Source organism: Phycodurus eques, chromosome 1 (assembly GCF_024500275.1).
Source record: "Phycodurus eques isolate BA_2022a chromosome 1, UOR_Pequ_1.1, whole genome shotgun sequence".
Lineage (NCBI taxonomy): Eukaryota > Metazoa > Chordata > Actinopteri > Syngnathiformes > Syngnathidae > Phycodurus > Phycodurus eques.
The window spans coordinates 44646276-44662180 of record NC_084525.1 but is presented as its reverse complement, the minus strand read 5'-3'; the positions used below and the strand labels follow the sequence as shown (position 1 = coordinate 44662180).

The 15905-nt window shown below is 44.1% G+C and overlaps 1 protein-coding gene across 1 annotated transcript in view; it reads right to left on the bottom strand.

The window, feature by feature from the left end:
- Positions 1-2025: 2025 nt before the first annotated feature.
- itpr3 (inositol 1,4,5-trisphosphate receptor, type 3) overlaps positions 2026-15905 on the bottom strand; it is a 218530-nt gene continuing 204650 nt past the window's right edge. The window contains exons 57-59 of the mRNA XM_061693945.1: positions 13599-13759; positions 13371-13532; positions 2026-6740 (exon numbers count right to left, since the gene is read on the bottom strand). Coding sequence (XP_061549929.1) covers positions 6630-6740; positions 13371-13532; positions 13599-13759 — 434 coding nt within the window. The 3' untranslated portion in view covers positions 2026-6629. The remainder of the gene's footprint in view (positions 6741-13370; positions 13533-13598; positions 13760-15905) is intronic.

Sequence of the window (15905 nt, the reverse complement as noted above, 5' to 3'; positions counted from 1 at the left end):
ATGAACGTGTTGGCTATTGGTAGGGATACGTCAGTACATTCGCCATATTGAAAGTGTCAGTTTTACTTGTATCGAGTGGCGCACACACACTAACAACACTGAGTTACCGAAGGTTCCCGGGTTGCGGAGAGCACGCCCAGAGTGAACTTCCCTACGCACCCTATGTTGATATGTTGTGCGCTTGTTTTGTCAGTGCGCCAAACTTTAATACAATTATTTGTTTATAAGGATATATGGATGTGTTTCTGTAATGGGATGTATCAAACAAAAGTGCATGCAGTGTTGCGTAAGCGTGCAGCCAGTAATTTCAATCACTTTCATTCGGAGTAGCATTTGGGCTCAGTTATCTAAAATGTTGGGCGTACGATTTAGCATTGCTCACTCGCGTAAGCTAACATTAAAGTAAACAAACCATGACAGTTACGTCCTTAACAATAAAAAGCTTGTTCACTTACGACTTAAATTGTGTGTCTGTCCTGTTTGGGAACAGTCAATCTTAACGGACGTACGTTAGCGATAGCATTAGCCCTTTGTTCGTTGCCGATTGATTTACATTGATTTTTAGACAGAAACATTTGGCAAATTTTCGACATTAAACGTGCCATAAAATCCTTAATCCATATCAGATTCTTACAAACTAGGTCTTATTGTATTTGTGTAACCCTCCTCTATCCAGTCACATCTATTTTGATATGAAGGTATTTTGGAAAGTTTAGAAACGTTGCTAAATTTTTATTTGAAACAACGCAACATTTGGGTTCTTAATACAAGGTATTACTAAATCCAGAAAAAGTCAACATTTTCTTTCCATTTTGTTGTGGCGAATTTTGGGCATGTGGATTTAGCATTGGTCCGCCAAAATCATGCTTTCTCATTGTTTTGGGCAAGGTAATTGTTGGATTTATCTTCCACAACATTATAAAAAATAGACACAAAAAGGAATGAAGACGCTGGTTTCTTTTTCTCATGAGGAGGGTGTATGGGAGATTGTTCAGATTACAGCCTCTCAACACGCTCTAACAATCTCTCTCGTCCCTCCTGCATTTATTTCAAAATAGGGAGGTTTCTAAGTTTACAAGACACAACACACTAAGGGTAGGGTTTCAAGGTGAAAACATGGGACCGACACCTGCCACGTCCTGGCCACGTCCTTCCCTCTGATGATTCCTGCTGAGTCATCTTCTTGAAGGCGAGACATCTTCCTTTATCAAAATCGTCCATAATACTAATGCAAGCTAAGCAAATAAATGATAACGTCTACAATATATTTAACAGTAATCCTTGTTCTTTTCGTTGTTGGGAATTCTTTTTGCCACGCTGTTTTGAAAATGTCTTGTAGTTCTCCAAGTCGAGGGTGTCGCTACGGCTGGTATTGGCTAGCACACTAAAGGGTGGAGTTTCCTCTGCATTTTATGACCATTTCCGGTAGCCGTTTTTACTTTCCCTTCCGGAACAAGGAACAAAGCAACAACAATGGCGACCTTGGAACAGTGTCTGCTAGAACAAATGGACCAAGATGACCAGATGATGCTTTTAATTGTACTGCAAATTTGATCAAGGCAGCGGCGTAGGTGGTATGTACAACCCCAATTCCAATGAAGTTGGGACATTGTGTTAAACATAAATAAAAACAATACAATGATTTGCAAATCATGCACTTTAAACTGCATACACTCCTTGAAATCTCGCCGCCCTTTGCACAATGGTCATTGCACCAGACTATTGCAATATTAGTAATTCAAACTGCTCGAAGTGCTAGAGGACTCTGCATCTTTTGCACAATTGTCAAAAAAAAAAAACACATTTTCCAGCATTACCAGACAACGATCCATCCATCCATTTTCTGAGCCGCTTCTCCTCACTAGGGTCGCGGGCGTGCTGGAGCCTAGCCCAGCTATCATCGGGCAGGAGGCGGGGTACACCCTGAACTGGTTGCCAGCCAATCGCAGGGCACATACAAACAAACAACCATTCGCACTCACAGTCACACCTATGGGCAATTTAGAGTCTCCAATTTATGCATGTTTTTGGGATGTGGGAGGAAACCGGAGTGCCCGGAGAAAACCAACGCAGGCACGGGGAGAACATGCAAACTCCACACAGGCGGGGCCGGGGATTGAACCCGGGTCCTCAGAACTGTGAGGCTGACGCTCTGACAAGTCGCTCACCGTGCCACCCACCAGACAACCAGCAACCCTTTATTGCTCAGTGACTGTTTTTTTTTTTTTTTTGTCAATGTCGTTATGTCTCAAAAGTGTTCTCTGTCAATTGACTGTCTGTTGTCGTACAAACAGAGACAAATTCCTTATGTGTTTTTTTTTTTTTTTTGGACATACTTGGCAAATAAAGATGATTCTGATTCTGATGTTCAACCTATATTTAATTGCATACACTACAAAGACAATATATTTAATGTTCAAACTGATAAACCTGATTGTTTTTTGCAAATAATCATTCAAGTTAGAAACTATGGCTGCAACACGTTCCAAAAAATCCGGGACAGGGTCATGTTTACAACTGTGTTACATCACCTTTTCTTTTAACAACATTCAATAAACCCACACTCTCTTACTACGAAGCCATGCTGTTGTAACACGTGCAGAATGTAGTTTGGCATAAAATTCCAACATTAAAACATTATTTGCAAATCATTGTATTCTGTTTTTTCTTTTTTTATGTTTAACACAACGTCCCAACTTCATTGGAATTGGGGTTGTAGAATCAAGGGCAAATCGGAGTACGTCATTACAGCATGTGACTAAAATGAGCCAATCACGAGAGATGATCTCCACGGCATTCTGCGTGCGGTGGCAATTTGTGCCGCGTGCGCGTCAAGTGCCGCGCGGCCCTATGCGTTGGTCACGTTATACAATGCGGGCGCTGTCAGCCGCGGGAGTTTAAAGAGGCCTTAACACTCAGTCCAGTATTCAAGACAAGGTCGAAGGGCAGTATCACTATTTTGGTATATTGTTCTCCATCAAAACAATAAAAAGCTTGCTGTTCACATATGATTAAAACCGTGTGTCTGTCCTGTTTGGAAATTGTACGTTGTGTGTGCTGGCATTAGCTCTTTGTTCATCGCATGAAGTTACTACTGAGTTGGTTCATTTTCATTCAACAGGTAAAAGTTATCGGCATGATTTATAGTTAACTTTTTTAGCAATGTTACTAAATCCCCAAAATGGCCGCTAATGTCCTGTTGATTTGCTTCATTTACAGGATGTTTCTTGTTGTCCAGTTTTTGAATGTGGAGCAGTGTGTGTGTCGGTGGTGCTACAGTCTTGGTACAGCAATGAATCAACATAGTGCCACATTTAAATGGTGTCAAACATTAGATTCTGCTGTAATAAGTTTTTATTCCAAAAATAAGAAAAATAGGATTAGTCTATCCACTCTTCAGAAAAGTAAACAGGAGGGAGGCCTAAATGCTCCCAACTTTAAACCCTATTATTTAGCTAACCAATTACAATAACTCATCAAATGGTTGCACCACAATGAGGAGTATTATTCTTGGACAGACTGCAACAACATCAAACTCCCAAAACTCCCATTTATTTCCACAATTCCACTTTAGCGGCTTGGTGGCAAAGTTTAGTATCTACAGGATCTCAATTAGCTCCCAGTGTGCTCTCCCCAATCTGGCATAATCCAGATTTCCAAATGAATAATATACCCCTTCATTTTAGCACGAGCAAACCTAGACTCTTGACTCCTTTGCCTGAGTAGTGTGCCAACTGACAATAACGACTATTTTATAAGTGTAAAAGTAAACTTTTGACTTCTGTATTCTTTGTTGTTCTGCACCTCCATTGGTGAGGCGGCCGACCGGAGCTGTGGCCCTAAGATGTGGGGGTGTGATTCGGGAGTATGGGGTACCGAACCTCTGATACGGGCTGTTCGGTTCCTGTACAACCAGTGTCAGAGTTTTGGTTTGCAGTGCCGGCAGTGAGTCGGATTCGTTTCCGGTGAACGTTAGACTCTGCCAAGGCTGCCCTTTGTCACCGATTCTGTTAATTACTTTTATGGTGTGGCGAGTATGCCTTGCCGGAACAAATGTCACCCAGGAACCCCCAATTTCTGACAGCCCTGTATACCCACCTCAGTCATCCCGCTGAAACAGACAGCCACAAGGATGCCTAATTTATCTCACCCGGACGCTAAATGAATTACCAGCCAGTCAGAAGAATCTTATCAAAGGAGAGACACAGGAGAACTGGTTTCTCACTCGGACGCCAAGTTAATTAACACTCACCCCCCAGCCAGTCTGAAGGGCCTCACCAGCAAAGACCTTTCCCTGCACACTGAATGAGAATCAAGACGATGAACAACCGGCTGTATAAAGTGGTTCCACATGATTGACAAAAAAACATTTGGCTTTTCTGGTCTGGGACAATTAGTGGATCACAAGCGACACCCGCAGGCAGTAGGGAGTTACTGCACTCTATGATTGAGAGATACTGCAACATGTTCTCACCGAATGTTTCTGCTTTAATGTTTTAAGAACCTTGCATGAATGCCCCTCAGTGTCTACCACTACTCTCTCTTTCACCACACACAACACAAATGCCACATTGCAAATACTAAATGCTCTCAGCACCGACATAAAATTGAAACACTCATTACATTGATTAAACAAGGTGTGCGTAACAATGCAAAGCTAGAAACCGGTTTCCTTATTTGAGATCCAATAATTAATCTTTTATTCCCACGCGAGTAAAACCACAAATAATCCTAGTTGTGAAAAAAGTAGTACTAAGAGGCATGCTCTATCTCCCTTTGGTCTCTGTGTCTCTCCTTTGTTCATAAAAGGCAGAAGCTCCTTTGTCCTCTCGCTCGCTAGTTCACCTTGCCGAAGAACCTGGCTCAGCCAGGAAGCACCATCCCTCACCATGAGGTGGCGAGGACGCACCTGACCTTTCACCGCCGAAGGGCACCCTGCCAGGGCCCCAAGCTACCCTTGCGGGTGCTTGGGCAGCTTAGGGAGAAAGCTCCGTTGGGAAGGAATGGGCGGCGCAGGTCTGCTCTGAACGCCTGGCGACCAGCACCACTCACGAGCTTCGGCTGCCCTGCACTTGAAACTTTTTGTCGTTCTTTCTTTTTTTTCCTTCCTCCTTTTTCCATCAAAACCACCAGTCCTCGACCAGACCGGCCAAGCATCCGGGAGAGTGACCAGCCTGCCTAAATTGCGTTCCACGGAATGTAAGTCCAGTCACTGATGGTGTAGTGGTACACTCGTCTGACTTTGGTGCAGGCAGCGTGGGTTCAGTTCCCACTCAGTGACGTGAATGTGAGTGCGAATGGTTGTCCGTGTCTATATGTGCCCTGTGACTGACTGGCGACCAGTTCAGGGTGTAGTCCGCCTTTCGCCCGAAGTCAGCTGGGATAGGCTCCAGCGTCCCGCGACCCTAACCAGGATAAGCGGTGTTGAAAATGGATGGATGGATGGAATGTAAGTCCAACGTACGATCTACTAAAGTAGAGTTTGGTGCATTTTTGTGTTTAAATTTACATCAACAGGAATCCCAGCTTTATGCATTTGCTCGCCGTACATCCTCACTTCACACCTACATCACAAGTTTGACCTGCTACGGTGAGCCATACACTCAGTACAATCCCAACTACACCAGGAAGCGCGTCTCCCGCAACTCTTCCCACTCCATCAAACTCCTCGCAAATGGCCCTGCCGACGCCGGTAACACCGTGTAATAGTCGCCCGCCCCCTTATCCCAACTTCGAAACTCACGTGCAGCAGGTCCTGGCGGATGCTGACGCCATGGGTTCCGATGACTAACAACAGCGTTTGAGGGAAGTGCTAATTAAACACCCCGCTTCGTTCTCTCAAGACTCACTCGACTGCAGCCTAACTGACTTGCGCATGGTCGACACTCCTATGTCTCCCGGCTGGGCTCGGAACACCTTGGGATCCCCCCGGGAGAGCTGGATGAAGTGGCTGGGGATAAGACAGTACATAGTAGTTAAATTTTCAAGTGATCCTTGTTTGGCTTTGAAATCTTTGATTTCCTATATGGAGACACTGTGGTAGACTGTTTAGCACATCTGCCTCACAGTTCTGAGGACCCAGGTTCAAATCCAGCCTCACCTGTGTGGAGTTGGCATGTTTTCCATGTGCCTGCGTGTGTTTTCTCCAGGTACTACGGTTTCCTCCCACTTCCCAAAAACATGCATGGCAGGTTAATTGAAAACATGAAATTGCCCATTGGTGTGAATGTGAGTGGAATGGTTGTTTGTTTAGAAGTGTCCTGTGATTGGCTGGTGACCAGTTCAGAGTGTACCCCCACCTCTCACCCACAGTCAGCTGGGATAGGCTCCAGCACGCCCGCGACCCTCGTGAGGAGAAGCGGTACGGAAAATGGATGGATTTCTAATATTTATTGCATATCATTGACATCGATGACAAGGTCATAAATGAGGATAAAAGCATCTCGGTGTAGTTAATGAGTGTTAAAAGCACAAATATTAAGATACGAAAGAAAATATACTTAAAAATATTTCAGTATTCAGGAGTTTTAGTAGTTTTGTCTCCTGCTGATTTCTTTGTCAGTGTTTACCTTGACTTATTCATGTTGATTTTATTTTTGTTTGTTGATTCTTATTTATGTATTTTTTTTTCATATCTGCTGGTGGTTCCCTCCGGCGGCGCTGGGAGGAAATGGAGCACTGCCACCCTGCTGGACGTCCACAAAACCCATCCTCTGCCTCCTCTTCCTTTGCTCCGTCATCTACATACAGATACACATACACACACACACACACACACACACACGCAGGCACGCACGCACAGAAGGTAGAAATATGTAGAATTATTATTTTTTATTATTGTAAAATTTAAATTAATTAACTACGTAAATAAAAATTTACAATTGAAACATCTCACGTCACGCCCACAAACAAAAATGTCACAAAAAGGGGATACATTAATTACTGTATGTACTCCCTGCCATCAAATAGAGGAGCATTTATTTGTTCTGTCTGTCACTATGCCTCACTGGCATAAATAGATGAATAAAGATATATTATTTCTTGGAAATAAATAATTTCTTGAGCAATTAAGTAAAATTTTATAATTTCCCACGGCACACCTGAAGAGCGCTCACGGCACACTAATGTGCCCCAGCACACTGGTTGGGATTCACTGGTCTAGTCATGAACATATTTATAGTGTATTTGTTCTTATATAAATATGGCATTTTTTTATTTTTAAAATGGTCTTGGTAAACATTTACATTTCAACATATTTGTAAACATTTCTATATCCTGTATTTTGTGTAAATGTTTTTAACAGTTTGTGTTTTTTAATTTTTTGTGTTTTTTATTAGGGCTGTCAATCGATTAATTTTTAAATCAGATTAATCACACTATTGAATTTTGATTAATCGCGATTAATTTCAGGCATCAAATCTACTATAATTAATACCACATTTGCCTTGAGATAGTATTTCAAACTTGTTGTGTTTCGATGAGAAGAGAGTTCAGTGCTGCACAATATGCAAATTACCTTTGTTTTATCGAAAGTCCCATTGGGGTGACATTTTTACAGCTAAATTTAACAGATGGAGTCTCCTCACGCATCTTTGCACTGGTGTAAGCATTGACCTGCTCACTGACTTTATCGTAACCTTGCGCCACCTTTCAGCTATCCATTCGTGGTGAAGGTATAGGACCTTGTGCGATGAAATTAAATTGTGTGATTAATATGCTTGAATACATGAAGAATGCAATATTTTTTTGCAACTAATCTTATGCATTAACATTAATTCTGACAGCTGTATCTTTGATAAAAATATTTTATCTATTCCACTGCTTTGAAGTCTTTTTTTTTGTTTTACAGTTTTAGTTTGTGTTTTTATATAATTTAAGCGTTTTAAAAAAATTTTAAACAGCCTGTTTAAAATAAAAAAAATCTGTCTGTTTTTTCAAATACTTGTTTTCTATTATTTGAAATATTTTGAAAAAAAAATATTTTTTATTTGTTTTTTTTTCAAATTTTGTATGGACTTTTTAAAAAGTATTTTCTTTATTAAATAGTTTTTTTATATTGTAATAATTTTTTTTTTATATTGTAATATATCCATCCATCCATCCATCCATTTTCTGAGCCGCTTCTCCTCACTAGGGTCGCGTGCTGGAGCCTATCCCAGCTATCATCGAGCAGGAGGCGGGGTACACCCTGACCTGGTTGCCAGCCAATCGCAGGGAACATACAAACAAACAGCCATTCGCACTCAAATTCACACCTACGGGCAATTTAAAGACTTCAATTAACCTACCATGCATGTTTTTGGGATGTGGGAGGAAACCGGAGTGCCCGGAGAAAACCCACACAGGCATGGGGAGAACATGCAAAGTCCACACAGGCGGGGCCGGGGATTGATCCCGGGCCCTCAGAACTGTGAGGCTGACGCTCTAACCAGTCAGCCACCGTGCCGCCATTGTAATATCTGTGTATATAATTATATAAGCCAGCACGGTGGATAGCACATCTGCCTCACAGTTCTGGGGACAGGGGTTCAAATCCCGGCCCCGCCTGTGTGGAGGTTGCTTGTTCTCCCTGTGCCTGGGTGGGCTTTCTGCGGGCACTCCGGTTTCCTCCCACATCACCAAAAACATGCGCGGTAGGTTGATTGAAGACTCTAAATTGCCCGTAGGTGTGAATGTGAGTGCGAGTGGTTGTTTGTTTCTATGTGCCCTGCGATTGACTGGCGACCGGTTCAGGGTGTACCCCGCCTCTTGCCCGAAAATAGCTGGGATAGGCTCCAGCAGCCCGCGACCCGAGCCACCTCATCTGACGCCTCTCAATGCAGAGGAGCAGCGGCTCTACTATGAGCTCCTCGCGGATGCCCGAGCTTCTCACCCTATCTCTAAGGGAGAGCCCGGACACCCTGCGGAGGAAACTCATTTCAGCCACTTGTATCCAAGATGTTGTTCTTTCGGCACGAGGTCACGGCTTGATGAAGCCAACAGAACCACATCATCTGCAAAAAGCAGAGATCCAATACTGAGGTCATCAAACCGGACCGCCTCTACGCCTTGGCTGTGCCTAAAAATTCTGTCCATAAAAGTTATGAACAGAATCGGTGACAAAGGGCAGCCTTGGCGGAGTCCAACCCTCACCGGAAACGAGTCCAAATTACTGCCGGCAATGCAGACCAAACTCTGACACTGGAGGTACAGCCCGTATCACACAACTCCACGAGGGACACGGTCGAACGCCTTCTCCACAAAAGTCCACAAAATGCATGTAGACTGGTTGGGCGAACTCCCATGCACCCTCGAGGACCCTGCTGAGGGTGAAGAGCTGGCCCATTGTTCCACGGCCAGGACGAAAACCACAGTGCTCCTCCTGAATCTGAGATTCAACTTCCCGACGAACCCTCCTCTCCAGCACCCCTGAATAGACCTTACCAGGGAGGCTGAGGAGTGTGATTCCCCTGTAGTTGGAACACACCCTCCGGTCCCCCTTTTAAAAAGGGGTCTACCACCCCAGTCTGCCAATCCAGAGGCATTGTCCCCGATGTCCAAGCAATGTTGCAGAGGCGTGTCAACCAGGACAGCCCCACAACATCCAGAGCCTTTAGGAACTCTGGGAGAATCTCATCCACCCCTGGGGCCTTGCCACCGAGGAGCTTTTTAACCACCTCGGTGACCTCAACTCCAGAGATAGGAGAGCCCGTCTCAGAGACCCCAGACTCTGCTTCCTCATGGGAAGGCGTTTCGGTGGAATTGAGGAGGTCTTCGAAGTATTGTCCCCACCGAGACACAATGTCCCAAGTCGAGGTCAGCAGTGCCCCATCCCACTATACACAGTCTTGATGGTGCACTCCTTCCCCCTCCTAAAACGGCGGATGCTGGACCAGAATTTCCTCGAAGCCGTTTGGAAATTGTTCTCCATGGGCTCACCGAACTCCTTCCATGTCCGAGTTTTTGCCTCAGCAACCACCAAAGCTGCATTCCGCTTGGCCAGCCGGTACCTATCAGACGCCTCAGGAGTCCCACAGGCCAAAAATGCCCGATAGGACTCCTTCTTCAGCTTGACGGCATCCCTCACCGCTGATGTCCACCAACGGGTTCAGGGATTGCCGCCAGGACAGGCACTGACTACCTTACGGCCACAGCTCCGGTCGGCCGTCTCAGCAATGGAGGCGCAGAACATGGTCCACTCGGACTCAATTTTCCCCGCCTCCCCCAAGACATGGGTGAAGTTCTGCCGGAGGTGGGAGTTGAAACTCCTTCTGACAGGAGATTCTGCCAGGTGTTCCCAGCAGACCCTCACAATACATTTAGGCCTGCCAGGTCGGACAGGCATCTTCCCCCACCATCGGAGCTAACCAGGTGGTGATCAGTTGACAGCTCCGCCACTCTCTTCACCAGAGTGACCACCTCTGGAGAGCTTAAAAGAAGACCAGGAATTAGCAGGTACCGTTGTCACAAGGAAAACAGTGAGTAATGTATAAGTTGTACTTTGCCGACATGGCCTATATGCACGCTCATCACGCAAGATCGCATTGCTGAAAACAAAAGCATGTCAAAGCTGAAGTTTGCTGAACAACATTTGGACAAGCCAGTTAAATACTGGGAGAATATAGTCTGGTCGGATAATAGCAAAATTTAACTGTTTTGATGCCATAATGCACACCACGTTTGGAGGACAAATGGCACTGCACATCACTTTAAAAAAAAAAAAAAAAAAAAGTTCGGAGGTGGGAACATGATGGTTTGGGGCTGCTTTTCAGCAAATGCTACTGGTAAATGTCCCATTATTGAAGGAAGACTGAATGGGCAAATGTGCTGAGACATTCTTGAAAAAATTCTGGTGCCATCTATGAGGATGATGAAAATGAAACGAGGGTGGACATTTCAGCAGGATAATGATCCAAAACATACTGCCAAGGAAACTTCCAATTGGTTTCAAAGAAGAAAAAAAATAAAGCTGCTCCAATGGCCCAGCCAATCACCTGACGCGAATCCAATCGTAAATCTATGGCAGGAACTGAAACTCAAGGTCCATAAAAGAAGCCCACGGAACCTTCAAGATTTGAAGACTACTTGTGTGGAGGAATGGGCCAAAATCACACCGGAGCAATGCATCCAACTAGTTTTCTCCACACAGGCTTGAAGCTTTCATTGAAAACAAAGGCTTTTGTACAAAGTATTAAATAAATTGCAGTTGGCGTGTTCAATACTTTTTCTCTGTGTCATTTCACATTATTACACACAACTTAATTTCAGATTTTATTTGTTCTACTTTCTTTGTATGTATGGATTTACATGGGTTGTTCCCAACATCTGGTGAAAAAAGTTGAATACTTATTTCAACCGCTATATGAGCCCTATGATTGGTTGGCAACCAATTCAGGGTGTACCCCGCCTCTTGCCCGAAGATAGCTGGGATAGGCTCTAGCAAGGCCGTGACCAGTGAGGATAAGCGGTATGCAAAATGGATGGATGGATGGATAGATGGATAGATGGATAGATAGATAGATACATAGATAGATAGATAGATAGATACATAGATAGATTTTGACTAACTTGATGCCTCATTGGTAAAATAAGAGTCACGCATGTTATGAACAGAACAAATGCGGACCGAACCGAAACAGTCGAACCGAACCGTTTTGACGGTTTTCTAGAACTGTTTTGACGGGAAGAGGGACAGACAGAAAGAGTGGGCCAAAATATCTCCACAGAGATGTGAAAGACTCATTGCCAGCTAGAAAATGCTTGATTTCAGTTGTTACTGGTGAAGATACCCCAACCAGTTATTAGGTTTAGGGGCCCATTGCTTTTTCGTGCAGGGCCAGGAAATTTTGAATAATGATCTTAAACATTAAAGTGGGGAAACTATGCAAAAATATAATAATTTGAGAAGGGGGCCAATACTTTTTCACTTGCACTGTACATAGTCTTGTTTAAAAAATAAATAAATAAATAAAAAAATCATACGCCAGAGTACTCTAAGCCATGAGTAAATAGTTAACTTTCCCTAATGTGTCCCACTTGTGTGCTTCGACTGAGCCAACCCTATTGCCCCAGCGGCCCGTTGCTTTGGTGAGCGCCGCACAGGGTGCTACCACGACAGTGACAATTTATGGAGTCCTGAAAATGGTCTCTGTTTTATTCATGGAACGATAACCCACCCTCCTCTGCCTGGCTACTGGCTAGCATCAACACAGGACTCGTACTTTTAGTGGATAATGACTCGCTGAAGCACTTCAGCAACACACACACACATACGTGGGTAAGCAATGCGTTGCGTCTGTGGACGCAGATTCACCATGCTTTATGCGTCCCTGCTCATCATCAAACAAGAACCCTGCATATATATACACAGTATATACAGTATATAAATAAATATATATTTGATATTTATATATTTTGCATGTTTTTTCTTTATGTCGGCACAGTGGACGACTTGTTAGCGCATCTGCCTCGCAGTTCTGAGGAAGTGGGTTCGAGTCCAGCGTCGCCTGTGTGGAGTTTGCATGTTCTCCCCGTGCCTGCGTGGGTTTTCTCCGGGGGCTACGGTTTCCTCCCACATTCCAAAACATGCATGGTAGGTTGATTGAAGACTCTAAATTGCCAGTAGGTGTGAATGTGTGTGCGAATAGTCGTTTGTCTATATGTGCCCTGCGACTGACTGACAACCAGTGCAGAGTGTACCCGGCCTCTCGCCCAGAGTCAGCTGAGATAGGCTCTAGCACGGCCGCGACCCTAGTGAGGATAAGCGGTAAGGAAGACATGTTTTCTTTTTTTTTTTTTTTAATAATCTGTGGGTTATTTAAATTACTTACAACGGCATCCAATTTAGGAGTTTTTCGAGTCACAAGCTGTCGCTCTATTCAACCACGAGAATGTTCTTTGGTTTTTGTGGCGAGCAATAACTTGATTTACGAGTGTGCTTCAGACATTCCACCGCTCGAGAGAAGTGGAAAAAAATATAGCAATAAAGATGGAACATATTAGTGGAGGCTCAGTACATTTCCAAATCGGTTTTGCAAACATTTCCGAAACATACAGCATTGCTTTTGTTTGCGAACTATGCTTCTTGCCATCTGCACAGAACACTCAGTTTTGTGTTCTCTCACATCATATACATTTAATCTGCACAATGTGTCAAGTATTTCAGGCAGCTTTGTTTTTTGCTAACTACAGATAGATCTAGATCTATAGAAAGTTAAAAGTGCTATTTTTCCATATTAAATACATGTAACAAAAAAAGGTGGTGGTTTTCAAGGGCTGGAGCAGATTAATGGCATTTCCATTCTCTTCAATAGGGAAAGCTGATTTGAGAAACTAGTAATTAAACTCCTAACCACTGAATGTAGTGAGTCTTATTTCGCTCCTTTGCGTACCTGCTCTTTGAGCTCTGTAAGCTGTGTGGTGAGCGTCAGCACCACTTTCATGGTGGAGTCAAGCTTGTCCTGCAGCATCCTCATCTCGTTCTGCTCGCCGTCACTGTCCGTGACCACAAGCGACATGGCTTGCATGCGGGGGAACCAGTCCAGGTTGTTGTTCTGGAACACAGCAAGCGTTCAGGAAGGCACTCAGCGTCTCAGGGGTGTGACGTACGTCTCTCGTACCTTGATCATCATGGCCACGTAGCTCTCAGGCCCCGTGTAGTCGGTCTTGTTCTTCTCGCGCACCAGAACAATAAAGTACAAGTAGTTCCAGATGTTGTGCTCCAGCTTGATGTGTTCCTCGAACGACACCGTCTTGTTGTCAAACTTGTCTCGCTCCAGACCTAAAAACACAAAGCGCTCCATCACCCACTGTAATGATTAAATACTGAAAGCTGACTCACAAAAGAGAGTTTTTAAAAATGGATGGACAGTACTTTTCTATTATTCCAGAAGCCAGCTCAAAACCGTTGCCTAATATGTTGCGAGACGGTGACTTTATTAACACTAAGCCGCTCTTGAAAGACATATCCTTCAACCAAACATATCCAATGACCCTGGTGGCCACAAATCTGAACAGCAAATGAATGTTCCCTCCGGATAAGTGTGGATTTTGTATTTCGGTTGTGAAGTGTCAATGCAATTACTTGAAGGTAAACAAAATATTTGTTACTTGAAATATGCATTAACTTGTTCTGATTTACTTGAGAGTCAGGCTAGTTAATGTGTGTAATCCATTACTATTATTATTAGTCATAATTTTGTCATCTACATGGTTTTAGTTGACCAAATACCATAAGATTATAGTCAACGAAAACTCCAGTAAATTCAGTCAACTAAAATAATAAAGTGTGTGAATGGTAATATGTAAACTCTCCGTTCACGTTCTGAAAGTCAATACGTTCACCTAAATCAGCGGTTCTCAAAGTGGTCTCCAGGTACCACCAGTGACACGTGGGTTCCCTCTAGTCGTACATGAAGGAATGACTGAATTAAATGTGCCCGATGTTCCAGTGGTTAAGGCTTTTTTTTTGTAAATCCAGTTCAGCAAATTTGTAAAACAAATACCGGTATAGTTGTATTTAACGTAAATCCAATATATTTCTAATTAATATTTTAGAACTGTTTTCAAATATTTATTAAGGTACCATTTGGATGCTCCTGGAGTATGGGGTACCAGGCGACCTGATAAGGCCTGTTTGATTCCTCTATGACTGGTGTTAGAGTTTGGTCTGCATTGCCGGCAGTAAGTGGGATTCATTTCCAGTGAGGGTTGGACCCTGCCAAGGCTGCAGTTTGTCATAGATTCTGTTCATAACCTTTATGGATAGAATTTCTAGGTGCAGCCGAGGTGTTGAGGGGGTCTGTTTTGGTGACCTCAGAATTGCGTCTCTGCTTTTGCAGATGATGTGATTCTGATGGCTTCATGAAGCTGCGATCTTCAACTCTCGCTGGAGCGGTTTCCGGCCAAGTGAGGAGCAGTTGGGATGGAAATCAGCACATCCAAATCTGAGGCTGTGGTCCTCAGTTGTGAAAGGGGTATAGTGCCCTCTCAAGGTCAGGAATGGGATCCTGCCCCAAGTGAAGGAGTTCAAGTATCATGATGTCTTGTTCACGAGTGAGGAAAGAATGGGACGGTGGGTTAGGGTTAGGGTCAGTTTCTGTCCATTACCATGCCAACCAAGCACAACAGTAAAAGCAGCTACCGTGGTGGTCCCCTTCTTCTCTACAGTGTGGTTCACGGGGATGTCGAAAGTGAGCGAAAGTTGCTGCGCCACGGTAGTCCTTGCCCGGATGGATAAATGGCGCCGTTTCATAAAACGAAAGCACGAAGACGGACCTTGAAAATGTTCGATTTTCATTTCTTCTGCAAGCGTTATTGCCCTCAGTCGAATGGTGACTGTAGAGACGCTTCTCCTGTCTGTTCTTTGATCATTAATCCATTGTTCAAGTTGGAATTCCAACTCGGGCCACCTCGTCTTGTTTCCGCAGAAACTCAGCTTCGTCTTCTTGACTTGGCGAAGCTCGTTTTCCTGCTTCCTCCACTTGCGAACCATGGATTCGTTGATCTTGAATTCTCTCGCGCCTGCTCGATTCCCATGTTCCTCCGCGTAACTGACAGCTTGCAGTTTAAACTCTGCTTCGTAAGTGTGTCTCTTCGTAGGTGCCATTTTCGGGGGTCCTTAGCCAAACCGATGTTGCTTTGCACAATGCACATACCGCCGCTATATACCTACTGGGGGCATGCCTTTAGCGTCCTCCTTCACACGCACCCTTCCCCCTTTATGTCCGCATGCTGTCCTCATTCACATCCGCATTTCCTCTATATAAGCAGCGTGTCGACAGGAAATGCTCCCAGTCAGTCAAGCGGACCGCTCATCAAAGTCACGCATAAGGCGCCCCGTCCATTTTGGAGACAATTTAAGACTTACGTGCGCCTTATGGTCGTGAAAATACAGTAAGTTCATTTTTTTCCTCAATGTACAGACA